The following is a 15,552-nucleotide window of genomic DNA, read 5'->3' as shown; positions in this document are numbered from 1 at the left end:
CCTTGGGGACTGCTTTAGGACATCCCATGATAACCTGTGTCCCCCAATGAAGCGATAAAGACAGAAGGACTTTTGGTACTCACTGTAAAATCTCTTTCTTGGAGCCTTCATAGGGGGACACAGCACCCTCCCTAATTGTTTGTACCACTATAGGGCCTAAATGCCTTTGTTGGGTTGGTACATATGTTGAGTTTTGGTTGTGGCTGACGGTGGGTGTATACTGCGGAGGAGGAGCTATTTTCCTTTTTTTGCCCAGTGTCTGCCTCCTAGTCACAGCAGCATACACTCATGGTTACCTGTGTCCCCCAATGAAGGCTCCAAGAAACATTTTGCGGTGAGTACCAAAAATCCTTCTTTGTCTCTCACCATATTTTTCGAGCACCCCGAAGATACTCTGTTAGCACCCGAGCATGCTCGGATAACACCTTATCCGGGCACGTTCACTCTTGACTGGTTTTAATGCATTAGCAGGTGGATATTTTTCACTATTTTTCTAAGTGACCGTTGAGAAATCCCTACTCATGATTATATCATCTTGGTCTATGTACCTTTATTTAGGAGGATAACATATGATTATTTAATAAGTTGTTTTGTGTCCGTCTTCTCTTAGAGTCAGCTGCAGTCATTGGCCATGCTCGCTCGTGAGAGTATTCGTAGTAATCAGTCTGTGTGGTTTGGCCATTATCCAACTTCAACCATTGTGTCACCTTCTCCAGGCGTTCGGGCAGTAATGAGGTCAGTTTTATCACTCCGCAAATCATCATGAACTAATGCTAATACAGTGTGGACGATTGTCTCACTCAGCTGCACACGGAGGTAGACACATGAAGGATTCTTCTGCTTTTTTTTTTTTTAAATACGGCATAAACCGCTGTAGGTTCAACAAAATAAACATGGACCTTTCTGGCATAACGGAAAAGAAAAAATAACCTGTAGCACAGCTCATGTGTCTGCATGGATCCACCCACTCAGGATACCACAATCAGGTTCAGTACTGTTTTACATAAACACTTCTCTGGAGCAGTTGCCTCCAGACACACTGAATACTGTTTGCATCCTAGACCACACCTTGAGGTGGAGATATGGTGTACAACCTCCTGCCCACACTTTAGCTGTCCACAAAAAACCTAGCCCTTAAACATTATTATTATTACTAGATTGTGGCCCGATTCTAACGCATCGGGTATTCTAGAATATGCATGTCCCCGTAGTATATGGACAATGATGATTCCAGAATTCACGGCAGACTGTGCCCGTCGCTGATTGGTCGAGGCAACCTTTATGACATCATTGTCGCCATGGCAACCATTATGACATCTACGTCGATACTGTGCCCGTCGCTGAATCAGAAACGTGGGCTTTCTACATCCTTTATGACATCATCGTCGTTGTGCCTGTTGCTGATTGGTCGAGGCCGACCGACAGACAGACGGAAAAAACCTTATGATGTCATAAAGGTTGCCATGGTGATGATGATGTCATAATGGTTGCCATGGTGATGATGATGTCATAATGGTTGCCATGGTGATGATGATGTCATATTGGTTGCCATGGTGATGATGTCATAATGGTTGCATTTGATGATTGTGTCATAATGGTTGCCATGGTCGATGATGATGATGTCACAATGGTTGTCATGGCGATGATGATCTCACAATGGTTGCCATGGTGCTGATGATGTCATAATGGTTGCCATGGCGATCATGATGTCATAACGGTTGCCATGGTGGTGATGATGATGATGTCATAATGGTTGCCATAGTGACGATGGCCTCGACCAATCCGAGACGCGGGATTTCCAGGACAGACAGAAAGACAGACATACTGACGGAAAAACCCTTAGGCAATTATATATATAGATTATTTATTATTATAGCGCCATTTATTCCATGGCGCTTTACATGTGAAGAGGGGTATACATAATAAAAAAACAGGTAGAGTAATCTTAAACAATTCTTGACTTGTACAGGAGAGAGGACCCTACTCGTGAAGGCTCACAATCTACATGACTGATTAACCCCACTCTGCACTTAGTGTGCTAGAGCAAACGTCTAAGTTTCAAATCACTGAAGCTAATAGCCTCAGTGAAACATATCTCCCCTCCACTACTTGACAAGTGACTTTACCACAACAGATAAAGTGGTAGAGATGTTAAATTCCTCTTTGTTTTTGGTTCTTTACTTTTTTCTTCTGTTTTCAGAGTTGACACGCTTTGTATTTTGCTTATTTGGACTTTGGCAGATGCGACAACACTGAATGTTTTTTTTGTTTTTTTTTTGTTTGTTTTTTTTCCTTTTTGTTTGGTGTTACATTGCATGGCAGAGTTTCAGCCATATCATGTTAGTCATAAAGTTTAAAGCCGATCTACAGGTGTTATATATCTACATATTATGACTAGATCTGTGATAAGGCTTAAAATCTTGCAATATTAGTAGTAGATATTAAACTTTAATAATTGAAATGTGGTCATTGTGCCAAGATCTGTAAGTCTTCAGGTCAGTTGCTTTAACTTAACTTTTTATTGTCATTTATCAGAAAACAATGTATAAAATTTGCAAGACCTTTTAAAAAGTTGTGCCGCCTAACATTGAGTTGCCATCCATAGCCCGGCCGTGGCGTACATGTGTGGTCACCTGCACACATTAGGAGGGTTGGCCCCAGTCCTGCACTCGCAGCACCTACAAGGGACATTAGAGCTGGAGCTGGGAGACTGGATGCACAACAGAAGGTAACACTCACTATACTGTTTGATAAGTCACGTCTACACCCCGCTGGATGGCACATTATTACCATTTATTCCCCTTTCCCCTAGGTTCCGTATCTTTGCCTTTGATCACGACCTGTTCAGCTTTGTAGATCTCCAGCATGAAGAATGGCCGGCGATCCTGATCACCAACCCTAAGTCTGCACTTTACTCCAATCCATCGGCGGAGCCGTTAGAGCGGATCTTGCACTCCACACACATACGGTATTTCTCCTTTATCTGGCTGGGAAAATTGTTTGGATAATAAAGTGATCCAGTCCTTAAAACCCAGGAAGATGTTGTTTAATTGTTTTTCAAGGGGTAGAATTCTGGCATAAAACTTCTTTAAATTTTGCAACATTTTTCTCTAATTCATGTGGATACTTTTTGGCTTTTTACATTTGAGAAAAATGGTAAGATGCTCCAAATTCATTAAATATCAATAAGACTGGGGTTCAGATTGCCAGTCTTAATGAATCGGGTGGGAGTGGGGGTTTTTATGTATTTCATTGTCACGAATGAAAATGAAGCAAGAAGTTTTTATTGAAAATGTGTGGTTGTGTGTCTACAGCTTTGGCACAGATCTACGTGTCTCCGTTCAAAAAAAAAAAAACTACTACAAACAAACCCTATTTTAGTTTTATCCGGCCATTACACCTTGCACCAAAGGTCCTTTTATTCTTCTGATGGACTGTGAATGCAGGATCTGACCATACAAGGTTTGTTTGTAGTCTTGCTGTTAAATGCACATAAATCGGGGTAGGTAAAACCATACATTTTATTAAGCCTGTTTTCACAAATGCTTAAAGGGGATTTCTGGCTGCAGTGTGTTTAAAAAAAAAAAAAAAAAAAATGCCTGTGAGTTTGCATTGCTGAGCATGCTGCCAAATACAGTCTACTATGACTGCTGCTCCTTCACTTTAGGGTTTTACCTTTCTTCCTAAAATTGATGGCATATAACAGGTGACTTTCCTAATTCTCAGAGTCTTCGTTTATGCAATTAATTGGCGTTCTGATCAGAGTTTATGCATTGTAAGGCCTCTTTCACACTTCAGTTTTTCGGCGTCAGTCAAAAACCGCCATTTTCGTGAAATGGCGGATCCGCCATTTTTTTTTGGCGGATCCGCTATTTTCCCATTGACTTGCATTAGAGACGGATTGTGGCGGATGGTCGTCCGTTCCATCCGCCGGATCCGTCGATATTTGGCGGACGTTGTCTAGACATTGACGGACTTTGTAACGTTTTTTGGCGCCGCCGAAAAGGCGGACCGCGGCGGATCCGTCGTTTCCGCCTTTTTTTAGAATGGGCGCCTATGGGTGACGGATCCGTCGCGATCCGTTTTTTGACGGATCCGTCGCCTCAATCCGCTTTTTTTGATTGAGCATGCTCCAAAAAGTGGATACTTTGCCCAGACAACCCAAAAACTATATAAAGAGGACAGGTCATTCCCAATGTACCAGCCAGCAAGAGAGACCCTTCAATGCAAGAGAGACCCAGCCAGCAAGACCTTGCCAGCCAGCCAGAGAGGCCCTGCCAGCTAGCCAGAGAGGCCCTGCTAGCCAGAGAGGCCCTGCCAGCTAGCCAGAGAGGCCCTGCCAGCCAGAGAGGCCCTGCCAGCCAGAGACACACTGCCAGACCCTGCAAGCAAGACCTTGCCAGCCAGGCCCTGCCAGCCAGCCAGAGAGGCCCTGCCAGCCAGCCAGAGAGGCCGTGCCAGCCAGACCCTGCCTGAGACAGCCATGTGAGTACTGCCATCCAGCGTGCATGTGTGTGTGTGTGTGTGTGTGCGCATTTGTGTATGACGTACTGAGTACAGCAAGAGCTTTTAAAACCTGAATCCAACCTGAGGCCTGCCGTTGTCCTGCAACAGCCAGTGCACTGCTACAGTCCAGATCCACCCCGAGGCCTGCCACTGTGAATATATCAAGCTCCAGCTGGAGGACTGATGGCCGTGTGTGTGTGTGTGTATTTTTGTACTGCTGTGTGCTTTTGTATGTATGTGTTTTTACGTGCCTGCACCTTATTATGCCTTCGTCAATATTATGCCTTTTCATGTGTTATGCTTGCGTTATGACTCTGCTAGCAGGTATGTTTGTTTGCATCTTGTTGGTTGCATGTGCATTTGTCAATGCCATATTGGTTAATGTTGATTTTTGATGTATTTACTAAAGGTACCGTCACACGCTGCAGCGATACCGACAACGATCCGGATCGCTGCAGCGTCGCTGTTTGGTTGCTGGAGAGCTGTCACACAGACAACTCTCCAGCGACCAACGATGCCGGTAACCAGGGTAAACATCGGGTTACTAACTGCAGAGCCGCGCTTAGTAACCCGATGTTTACCCTGGTTACCAGTGTAAAAGTAAAAAAATAAAGGTAAATTCCACTGTCTGTCCCCGTGCTGTGCTTCTCTGCATTGTGAGCGCCATCCAGCCGTAAAGCAGAGTACAGTGGTGACGTCACCACTCTGCTTTCCGGCCGCTGTGCTTACACAGGGCAGGGAAGCAGAGCGCCGAGGGACAGACAGAAGGTGGCTGTGTGTGCGTGCGTGCGTGCGTGTGCCTGCCTGCCCTGTTTATATGTTTTTCATACTATGCTGGTATTTTGAATAGCTGTGGTGTAAAATGTGTTTTGTGTGTGTGTGTATAAATGATGTGTGATGTGTTCTGCATCTTTGTTGTTTTCCATAATGTACTTGTATTTCAAATAAAGAGCAGTGTAGCTCCTACTGTACCCTAAAAAAAAGAAAATTTTAAAAAATATAGTAATAAAAATTTCACAAATCTGTCAGTAGTCTCATTTCAAGATAAATGTAATATTGGGTAAACATGCAGTAAAGGTTATATATACAAATGTGTAATGCAAATCTTTGCTATAGAATATGTTATCTGGTTTTAGAAAATACAAACTGTAGGGTAATCATAATTAACAATTTTGGGGATTGGTATTTTAATTTCGAATGAGTAACATTTTTTATAAGGTTAAAATTTGTTTAGGTGGGTTTTAACAGCATGCGCATTGCGCATATCAAGTTCTAAGTAGTTTTGGTGTTGTTTTAAAGGGATTTTTTGGGGGGGTTTTTTTGTGGGGAAACAGGAGGTAGAGGGTTTGGCAGCTTGTGCATCAAGCATATCAAGTTTGACGGTTAAGAATTTTTTTTTTCTTTTGTGATGGGGGAAATCAAAAATAAGTTGGCACTGTAGGTACTGTAGTAGGTACTGACCCAAAACGTACACAAGCAGGCTCCCCAATTTTTTTAAAAAGTTGTAAGTGTAAAGTCCCTACAGCTGCATCTATCCTTTTGTATAGTAGCTTAGAACTCTCTTTATACTTGCAGATTCTAGGGACCAAGAGGACCCAAGCAAGGGACCGACCGACCCAAGCTATACGCAAGCCCCAAGTTTTGGAAACAGATGTAAGTGTAAAGTCCTGAAAGCTGCATCTATCTATCTATCCTTTTGTATAGTAGCTTAGAACTCCCTTTATGCTTGCAGATTCTAGGTACCAAGAGGACCCAAGCAAGGGACCGACCGACCCAAGCTATACGCAAGATCATAATGTCTTCTTCTGAGAGCCCCCCAGCACATCATCAGCAAACTGAGGTGTTAATTTTTTTTCTTCATAAATTTTTTATTTTGGTGCAACAATGGCAATTGTATTTTAAGCCTTTATGTGTTTATTCTGTATTCACAGGAATATGAAGCAGAGGGGCTAACAGAAGGAGACGGACAGGGTGGAGAAATACAAGGAGCGGGAGCGCATAGTGTAAGTTTTGAACAGACCGATCCTCACATACAATGCACTACACCCAACACAAACATTCAGCACAGCACACAATACATATGCCTCGATCAAAGAACATTATTAATTTTATTTTTTTTTTTAAATTAGTCTTCACAATCCGGGGCTCGACGTAGAGTTCCTCAAAGCACCTCCCATAGTCGTCGGAATGATAATCGCGGCGGTCGCCGAAGAGTAAGTTCCTTTTTTGTTTGGTGTTTAGTAAAATGTAAAATTCATGTGTTGTAATCTTTCCCTTTTTTATTCTTATCTTTTTGTTAGGCTTCACAGCGTGCTCCCGAACAAGATGATGAAGAGGAGGGCATCGATGTGAACACCCTCATCGAAGCAGTACAAAGTCGGGAGCCGCTGTGGAACATGTCGGACCGCCGCCATGCTGACCAGTTAATCACCCGACGGCTATGGGAGGAAGTGTGCAGTGCTGTTATGGATAACTGGGAGGAACTCGATGCTGGGGCCCAGGATCTAGCGCGTAAGTATTCACACTTCATAACCTTATGTTAGCATGATTTAATGTGGTGTATAGTAACCAATTTTTACTTTCTCTTTCCAGGTAACAGGATTATCGTGCGGTGGCGGCCACTCAGGGATCGCTTCAAGAGGGAGTTTAATTATTATTATTATTTATTGTTATAGCGCCATTTATTCCATGGCGCTTTACATGTGAGGAGGGGTATACATAATGAAAACAAGTACAATAATCTTAAACAATACAAGTCATAACTGGTACAGGAGGAATGAGGACCCTGCCCGCGAGGGCTCACAATCTACAAGGGATGGGTGAGAATACAGTAGGTGAGGGTAGAGATGGTCATGCAGCGGTTTGGTCGATCGGTGGTAGCTGCAGGTTGTAGGCTTGTCTGAAGAGGTGGGTCTTCAGGTTCTTTTTGAAGGTTTCGATGGTAGGCGAGAGTCTGATGTGTTGTGGTAGAGGGTTCCAGAGTAGGGGTGATACGCGAGAGAAATCTTGTATACGATTGTGGGAAGAGGAGATAAGAGGGGAGTAGAGTAGGAGATCTTGTGAGGATCGGAGGTTGCGGGTAGGTAAGTACCGGGAGACGAGGTCACAGATGTATGGAGGAGACAGGTTGTGGATGGCTTTGTACGTCATGGTTAGGGTTTTGTAGTGGAGTCTCTGGGCAATGGGGAGCCAGTGAAGGGATTGACAGAGGGGAGAGGCCGGGGAATAGCGGGGGGACAGGTGGATTAGTCGGGCAGCAGAGTTTAGAATAGATTGGAGGGGTGCGAGAGTGTTAGTGGGGAGGCCACAGAGCAGGAGGTTGCAGTAGTCAAGGCGAGAGATGATGAGGGCATGGACTAGGGTTTTTAATAAGGAGATGCAGGCCCCGAGTGGATCTAGAGGACGCAGGAGCAGATACAAAAATGCCAGAGCCCTGTCGTTCCTCCGGTCGACGCTGCTGAGCAGAAGGTAAATATTAAACACCACATATTTTCAGTCAAACTGTAAAAATGTGTAACCTTCAATTTTTTTTTGCAGCAAGGGCAATTGTAATATCCAGATACTAATTTTTTTTTTTTCTTCTTTAACAGCACTTTCTGCAGCACTCGGGAGCCTGCATCAGAGTTGCACCCCTCTGGAGCGATCCCTCAAGAGTCCGCCACCGGGGACCACGTCGACCCCTCTGTTTCTGCACCTTCCCTTTCGTTTGATCCCTCAGCCTCATCCACCAGCGCTGGAGCAGCAGGGCGGACTTCGTCACTTGAAGCTGCAGGTGATGAGTTAGAGTTCCCTTTACCCCACCCCTCTGCCACTGCCGCAACATCTAGACCAACTTTGTGGTCAGGACGGCAGCGCCAGAGAGGTCAGGAAAGGAGCTATGCGCCTGACTTTTTGCAGCTGAATGCATCCTTTCACAGTGCCATCAAGCTTTTGAGTGAGCAAACGTCTGCTGGGTACAATATGCTTAACAAAAGCATACTTGAACTCAGCAGTCGTCTTGATAGGATGCAATCAGATGCAAACCAGTCACCAAGGCACTGTTTTTTTCAGTCGGTCCTCAGGCACATGGAAAATCTAACTCCTGACCTGCAGATGCATGTGATGCAAGGCTGCCACACTGCTCTAGCGCAGGCGATGTCCCATGCCCCTCCACCTACCCTTCATGTGTCAACACCTTTCCCCTCTCAATCCACCGTCTATCCTCTCGTCCGTCCTCCTCCTGTCCGTCCTCCTCCCGTCCATTCTACTCCTTCGTCATTTGTTCCTTCCCCCCTTAGTCTTTCCCAGTTTTTACCGTCCCCCTTCCATTCTTCCCCTTTAACTTCTCCGTTCCCAATCCCACCAACACCTTCATACCTCCCACACCCCACATCTGCACCTCAACTCTCTACACAACCTCATGTTTTCACCACCCATTCCACTTCTGTTCCTCCCCGTGATGTCCTGTCCCCCACTCTCGACGTGGTCCGCCCTGTCAGCCCCTCCGCTACTATCTCCACCCCAAACTATGAGAATCTGTAAAAGTCAATAAAAAAACAGTTTTTTGGTTTAAAAGCAATTTTATTGTCTTTTTTTTTTTTTTGTAAAGTTTTTAAGTCACCAAGGTTATGGCAATAGTAACAATAACAGTGTTTAAAGGGTACCGTTGCAAAACATACAATGCTGCATTAAAGTACAAAGATTTTGTAAGCAAACAAAAAATGGTATTTTTACAAGTGTAAAAAGAAAAATTTTTTTACACCATTTCATACTGCCAGTCAACTGATCCTGCAGGAGACATGAAGTAGTCTGCAAAACTGTCCCGCATTCTGGAGACTGCTACTGGACTGCGAAAAGTGGGGTTTTGGTAATCCCGTAAGGTGCTTTCTGAAACATTATCCTCCAGGGAAACTTGTTCTTTTGATAAAACAAAATTGTGCAGGACAACGCACGCTTTGACCACATCATCGACAGTTTCAGTCTGCAGTTTAATTGCAGTTAGCAGGACTCTCCATTTGGCAGTTAAGATGCCAAAAGCACATTCCACTACTCTTCGTGCTCTGGTTAAGCGGTAATTGTAAATTTTTTTCCTCTGGGTCAGTCCACTACTTCCAAAGGGTTTCAGCAAGTGTGGGGAAAGCTGGAAGGCATCATCTCCAACACAAACAAATGGTAATGGTGGACCAGTGGTTCCAGGGAGAGGTCTAGGGGGCGGAAAATCAAATGTCTCTCCATATAAACGGCGCCCCATTGGTGAATTTTTAAAGATTTGTGAATCATTTGCGCGTCCATACGTACCGATATCAACAGCGATGAACTTGCATTGTGCATCGGCTATGGCCATCAACACAATAGAGAAGTACTTCTTATAGTTATAAAACTGTGATCCAGAGCCTGAAGGTTTGACGATCCGTATGTGCTTTCCATCAACTGCTCCAACACAATTTGGAAACTGGCAAATTTGATGAAAATTTTGGGCGATCTGCAGCCACCTCTCCTGTGATGGCTCTGGGATGTATTCCACTTGTAGGCACTCCCACAATGCCCGGCAGGTATCTCTGATGATCCCCGAGATGGTGGATATCCCAAGTCGAAATTGGAAATGGAGGGATGAGAACGACTCTCCAGTTGCAAGGAATCTGTTAACAAAACGAAAAGACAATAATTAATAAAAAAATTCAAAAAACATTACAGTTATAAGTCTAATGAATGAGAATCATTTAAAAAAAAAATTACTTACCGAATAGTCACCATGAGACGCTCTGCTGGTGATATTGAGAATCGCATCTGGGTGTCTCGTCTCCGTATACAGTCTTCCACATAGCCCAATAAAAACTCGAAATTTTCAGCTCTCATCCTCACATAATTGAAGAACTTTTGAGGGTTTTCTCTTAGTTCCATGTAAAGCGTGGAATAAACACCACGGGTCATACGTTGTGCTGTGATGGGATGGATCCACAGCCTTCTCTTCCGCCGCTGCCGTAGGATGCGCAGTCTTTGTTCCTCCCTCTCTCGAACGCTGACTGCCAACTGATTTGCCTCAAAAGTAAAATCCGCATAGATCTTTGCAATGTTCGCCAGGACTCCTTCCATTTCTGCCACTTTCTCTACAACCTTTCAAAGATGTGGTGTAAATACACGCTATATATAGTTTTCCAGTAGTTTCCAGTAGCCAATCACATTGAAATCCTCCCCTTTTAAAAAACGGATCCGTCAAAAAACGGTTACAACGGATGTAAAAACGGTCGCAACGGTTCTAACGGATGCGTTTTTTTAATGGATCAGGGCAGCTGATCCGTCAAAAAAACGGATCCGTTAGAACCGTTTTTCCACAAAATTTGACGGCTCCGTCGATCCGCCACGATGTCGGACCTAACTGACGCCACACAACTGAAGTGTGAAAGAAGCCTTAGCAGATATAGCAACAATGTTATGAAATTAAACCAGTGGCCACCGATTGCTTTTTCTTGTGTATGTAGCTATTAGTTGGTCTCGTGTATCAACTGCCTCTTTGGAGGAATTATAATTTAATATCATCTGCGACATCTCGTCATCTCGACTACTCAATGCATTGTCATGGTGCATCGTCTTCAAAATAATACAGTGTATCTTTATACTAGTTTTTATGTCCAGCATTGGGAACGTTGCACACTGTTTTCTAATTCAAAACATGAAGAGAAATGTATATAATTTTTAACTACTTTACAGAAAATAACAAAAAATTAACATTGGGCCATTCTAAAAAATAGCAGTGTCTGTATTTGTCTTTACAGACTGACAATATGTATTTATTGAGGATTTAGCATTCATGTGACTCCCTAACCTAATATTTAGTTGTTACACACAGTTTTTTAGAATCGCTTCACATCTATCTATATATATAATTGTCTAAGGGTCACTTCCGTCTGTCTTTCTGTCCTTCTGTCTGTCACGGTTATTCATTCGCTGATTGGTCTCGCCAGCTGCCTATCATGGCTGCCGCGACCAATCAGCGACGGGCACAGTCCGGAAGAAAATGGCCGCTCCTTACTCCCCGCAGTCAGTGCCTGTCGCCCGCATACTCCCCGCCGGTCACCGCTAACACAGAGTTAATGCCGGCGGTAACGGACTGCGTTATGCCGCGGGTAACGCACTCCGTTACCGCCGCTATTAACCCTGTGTCTCCCCAACTTTTTACTATTGACGCTGCCTATGCGGCATCAATAGTAAAAAATGTAATGTTAAAAATAATTTTAAAAAAACAAAACCTGCTATACTCATCCTCCGTAGTCCGCTGAGCCGCTCCCGCCGGCCGCCATCTTCCGCTGCAATTTCCGCACTTTCCGGTGGCAAAGATGGTGTGACAGAAGGACCTGCCACGACCGCGACGTCATCACAGGCCCTGCGCGACATGGACCTGCCATGACGTCACGGTCATGTGACCGCGACATCATCACAGGTCCTACGCTCTCATACCAACCCTGGGACCGCAAGCTGCCGTGGACTACAAGGGGCCTTCGGAAAGGTGAGTATATGTTTATTTTTTATTTTACCCTTCGCCACGACAGCACCCACTTTGAGAGAGGGATCCGCCCATAGGAACAGGAAACCTACAGACAAAAAGGGCGGCCCCCCCTCTCCTCCTCAGTTGGTTTCCTGTTCCTATCGGAAATCCCTGGACTACCTACAGATGGAGGTGGTTGGAGCACCTCCGCTTTTTTACCTGAGCCTATGCACCCGCCTGTGTGGTTCTTTCGGTGACAGCAGGGGCTGCGGCATCAGAAGCAGCGGCGGGGGAGCCACTTCATGCAGCCTCCCCCCTCGTCTGGGCGCTGTCCGGCAGGTTCTGGGCGTGGAAGTCCGGCCTATGGAGGGAGCGTGTGTGTGGCGCCGGTTCCAGGTGTGCTAGGAGTGGCGCCGGCACTGATGCGCGGGTAAGTCTGCGCTGCTTCATTGAACCGGAAGTGGTTGGAGCACTTCCGGTCGGCGGTGCGCTGCTTGGGACCGCGCGATTCAAATGGCAGGCCTAGACACAGAGCTGGTTGCTCAGTATGTCGTTCCCGGCAGATGGTGAGCATCCACCAGCAGTGGAACATGATAGCGCTGACAAAAGCAGCGCTAAGGGCTCAAAGTCATCAGCTAAACGGAGTGGTAGTTCCATGGATGGATCTGACACTCACAGAAGCAAATCAAGGAGTACAGATGCAGTTCTACTCAGACCCCACACAGCGTCTCCACCTCCTAAACCGGTATGATGATAATAATGATAGCTTCACTGGGTGAGTGTTATGATCCTCTACCTATAAGCTGATCCCTTCCTTCTCTGATCTTCCCCTAGGCTAAGAAGACCAGTAAATCCAAACATAAAGAGTGTGCTCTGTGTACGCAGCCCTTGCCTGACACATATCCTAAAAGGTTGTGTCAATCCTGTATAAGCCAGACCTTACAGGATGAGGCGGCTGTTACGACCACAAATATTAGGGCCATAATACAGCAAGAAATACAGTCTCTGGGATCAGAGTCCTTAAAAAAACATGGTAGTAAACACCTTTCTCCCGTCTCCAGCTCAGAGTCTGAAGAGGGCCTAATTCGATCCTCCAACACCTCAGGGTCATCTCCTAGTTCCTCTGAGGATGAAAGTGGAGCATGTTTTCCAGTTGAAATTATTGACAACCTTATAAAATCCGTTAGGAACACTATGGGGTGTCCAGACACTAAAGGGGTCAAATTTGCACAAGATATTATGTTTGCAGGCCTGGGTCATAAAAAGAGGCGAGCTTTTCCAGTAGTTACTGCCATCAAGGACCTTGTAAAGAAAGAATGGGACAAATAGGGAAAGGGGTTTCTCCCATCCTCTTCTAAGAGATGTTACCCCTTCAGTGATGAGGACTTAGCAGTGTGGTCCAAGGTTCCGAAAGTAGATGCAGCGGTGGCATCCACCTCGAAACAGTCATCTCTCCCTGTGGAAGATGCAGGTCAACCATAAAACTTTTGTTTCCTAGGTGCTTTATGACGGGTCTGGATTTGAAGGATGCATACTATCATCTTCCAATTCATACAGAGCACCAACAATATCTCAGAGTGGCAGTAGACCTACAAGGCCGGATCCGTGACTTCCAATTTACGGCCATCCCATTCGGCCTTTCTATGGCTCCTCGGATTTTCACGAAAGTCATGCTGAAGGTGATGGCTTATCTACGTCATCAGGACACACTAATTGTGCCCTATTTAGATGATTTCCTAATAATTGGTAATTCAGCATCTTAATGTGAAAAACGCTTGTCTAATTCCATTTCATCATTACAGGCTTTAGGTTGGATTGTAAACTTCAAAAAATCCAGGCTTCTTCCAGAAACTCTTCTGTCCTTCCTAGGACTAGTCTTGGACTCTAAGTCAAAGATGTCTCTTACCAGAATCCAAAAAGTTAACCATAATTTCAAAAGTCACTATGGCAAGATCTAGTCCTCATATGTCCCTCAGAGATGCTATGTCTCTCTTGGGTTCACTCCTCCTGCATTCCTGCGGTTCAATGGGCCCAATACCATACTAGAGCCTTACAACACCGGATACTCCATGCTCAATCATATTGCCAGGGTCATCTAAATACAAAAATTACTTTATCTGAAGACGTGCTTCAATCACTTCTTTGGTGGTTAAATAAAGACCATTTGTTCAGAGGAGTCTCATGGACATTTAGGTCCCCTAAATTACTCACTACTGATGCAGGCCCAAAGGGGTGGGGGGCCCATCTGGATCAAAATATAGCTCAAGGTCGCTGGAGTTCTTTAGAGATTCAGCAGTCTTCCAACTGGAAGGAACTAAATGCAGTTTATTATGCCTTGAATTTTTTCCTTCCCCAGCTCCGAGGTTCTCATGTCAAAATCCGGTCGGACAACACAACTGTCGTCGCATATTTAAATCGGCAAGGCGGAACGCGATCGGGAAGTCTGATGTGTTCAGCGGCAGACATCTTCGATCTAGCAGAACCCAGTTTTCTTTCACTCACAGCTGTCCATATCAGAGGAGTAGAAAACTCAAAGGCCGACTTCCTAAGTCGCCATACGCTCCTCCAGGGAGAATGGACTCTCAATCCTCGCATATTCAGAAGCATAGTGGACATATGGGGTCTTCTGCAGATAGATTTGTGAGCAACAGGCAGGTACCAATGTTTGCATCCCTGAATGTGGCAGATCATCCAGATATAGTTGACTCGCTCCAGTATCCATGGAAATACGATCTAGCCTACGCCTTCCCACCAATGATGTTAATTCCATTGGTGGTCAAGAAGATAAGAGAAGAAAAATCAAAGGTGATTCTGATGGCTCCATTTTGGCCAAAAAGGCTTTGGTTCTCCTGTCTTCGAGCGATGTCAGTTTGCGATCCCTGGATTCTGCCAATGACACCAGACCTACTGTCTCAGGGTCCATTCTACCATCCACAAGTAAAGGGCCTCCACCTCACGGCGTGGAATTTGAGAGGCAGATACTGACTTTAAGAGGGTTCTCTCAAGAGCTAATCAACACATTACTGTTAAGCAGAAAAAGATCTACAACTATAATATATAGTAGAGTATGGATAAAATTCCTCGACTTCTATAGAGAACCCTTCTCTAGCAAGGTTCCTATTAAAGCCATCCTTGAATTTTTACAAAGAGGCCATGAGCGGGGTTTATCAGTTAATACCTTGAGAGTTCAGGTGTCCGCCTTGGGAGCCCTTTATAGTGCTAACATAGCTGGTAATAGATGGATAGTAAGATTTGTTAAAGCATGTGAAAGGTGTACACCAGTACATGTCCCACGTTTACTGCCCTGGGACTTGAATCTAGTCCTAGATGCCTTAACTGGACCTCCTTTTGAGCCCTTACATTCTATCCCTCAAAAAAATATCTCATACAAGGTAGCTTTATTGATAGCCTTGACTTCTGCCAGAAGAGTTGGGGACATCCAAGCCCTTTCCATAGACCCTCCGTTCTTAATGACATATCAGGACAGGGTAGTTCTCAAACCCGATCCATCATATCTCCCTAAAGTAGCTACAAAATACCATAGATCCCAAGAAATTTTTTTACCTTCCTTTTATGATAATCCA

General features: G+C 44.8%; 2 protein-coding genes across 4 annotated transcripts in view; both read left to right on the top strand.

Moving 5' to 3' along the window:
- The window catches only part of TMEM62 (transmembrane protein 62), a 134,654-nt gene that overhangs the window by 46,808 nt on the left and 72,294 nt on the right, over positions 1 to 15,552 (top strand). For all 3 annotated transcript variants that reach the window (XM_069730834.1, XM_069730841.1, XM_069730849.1), the window contains 3 exons: positions 611 to 735; positions 2,606 to 2,728; positions 2,813 to 2,968. In XM_069730834.1, coding sequence (XP_069586935.1) covers positions 611 to 735; positions 2,606 to 2,728; positions 2,813 to 2,968 — 404 coding nt within the window. The remainder of the gene's footprint in view (positions 1 to 610; positions 736 to 2,605; positions 2,729 to 2,812; positions 2,969 to 15,552) is intronic.
- Positions 7,842 to 9,027, top strand: LOC138642593 (uncharacterized). The gene is made up of 2 exons (XM_069730857.1): positions 7,842 to 7,974; positions 8,097 to 9,027. Exons 1-2 carry the CDS (start codon positions 7,847 to 7,849, stop codon positions 9,025 to 9,027), a joined length of 1,059 nt encoding a protein of 352 aa, XP_069586958.1. The 5' UTR covers positions 7,842 to 7,846.

Source organism: Ranitomeya imitator, chromosome 1 (assembly GCF_032444005.1).
Source record: "Ranitomeya imitator isolate aRanImi1 chromosome 1, aRanImi1.pri, whole genome shotgun sequence".
NCBI lineage: Eukaryota > Metazoa > Chordata > Amphibia > Anura > Dendrobatidae > Ranitomeya > Ranitomeya imitator.
Note: the sequence above shows the minus strand (reverse complement) of the source record. Positions and strands in the feature narration are given on the sequence as shown.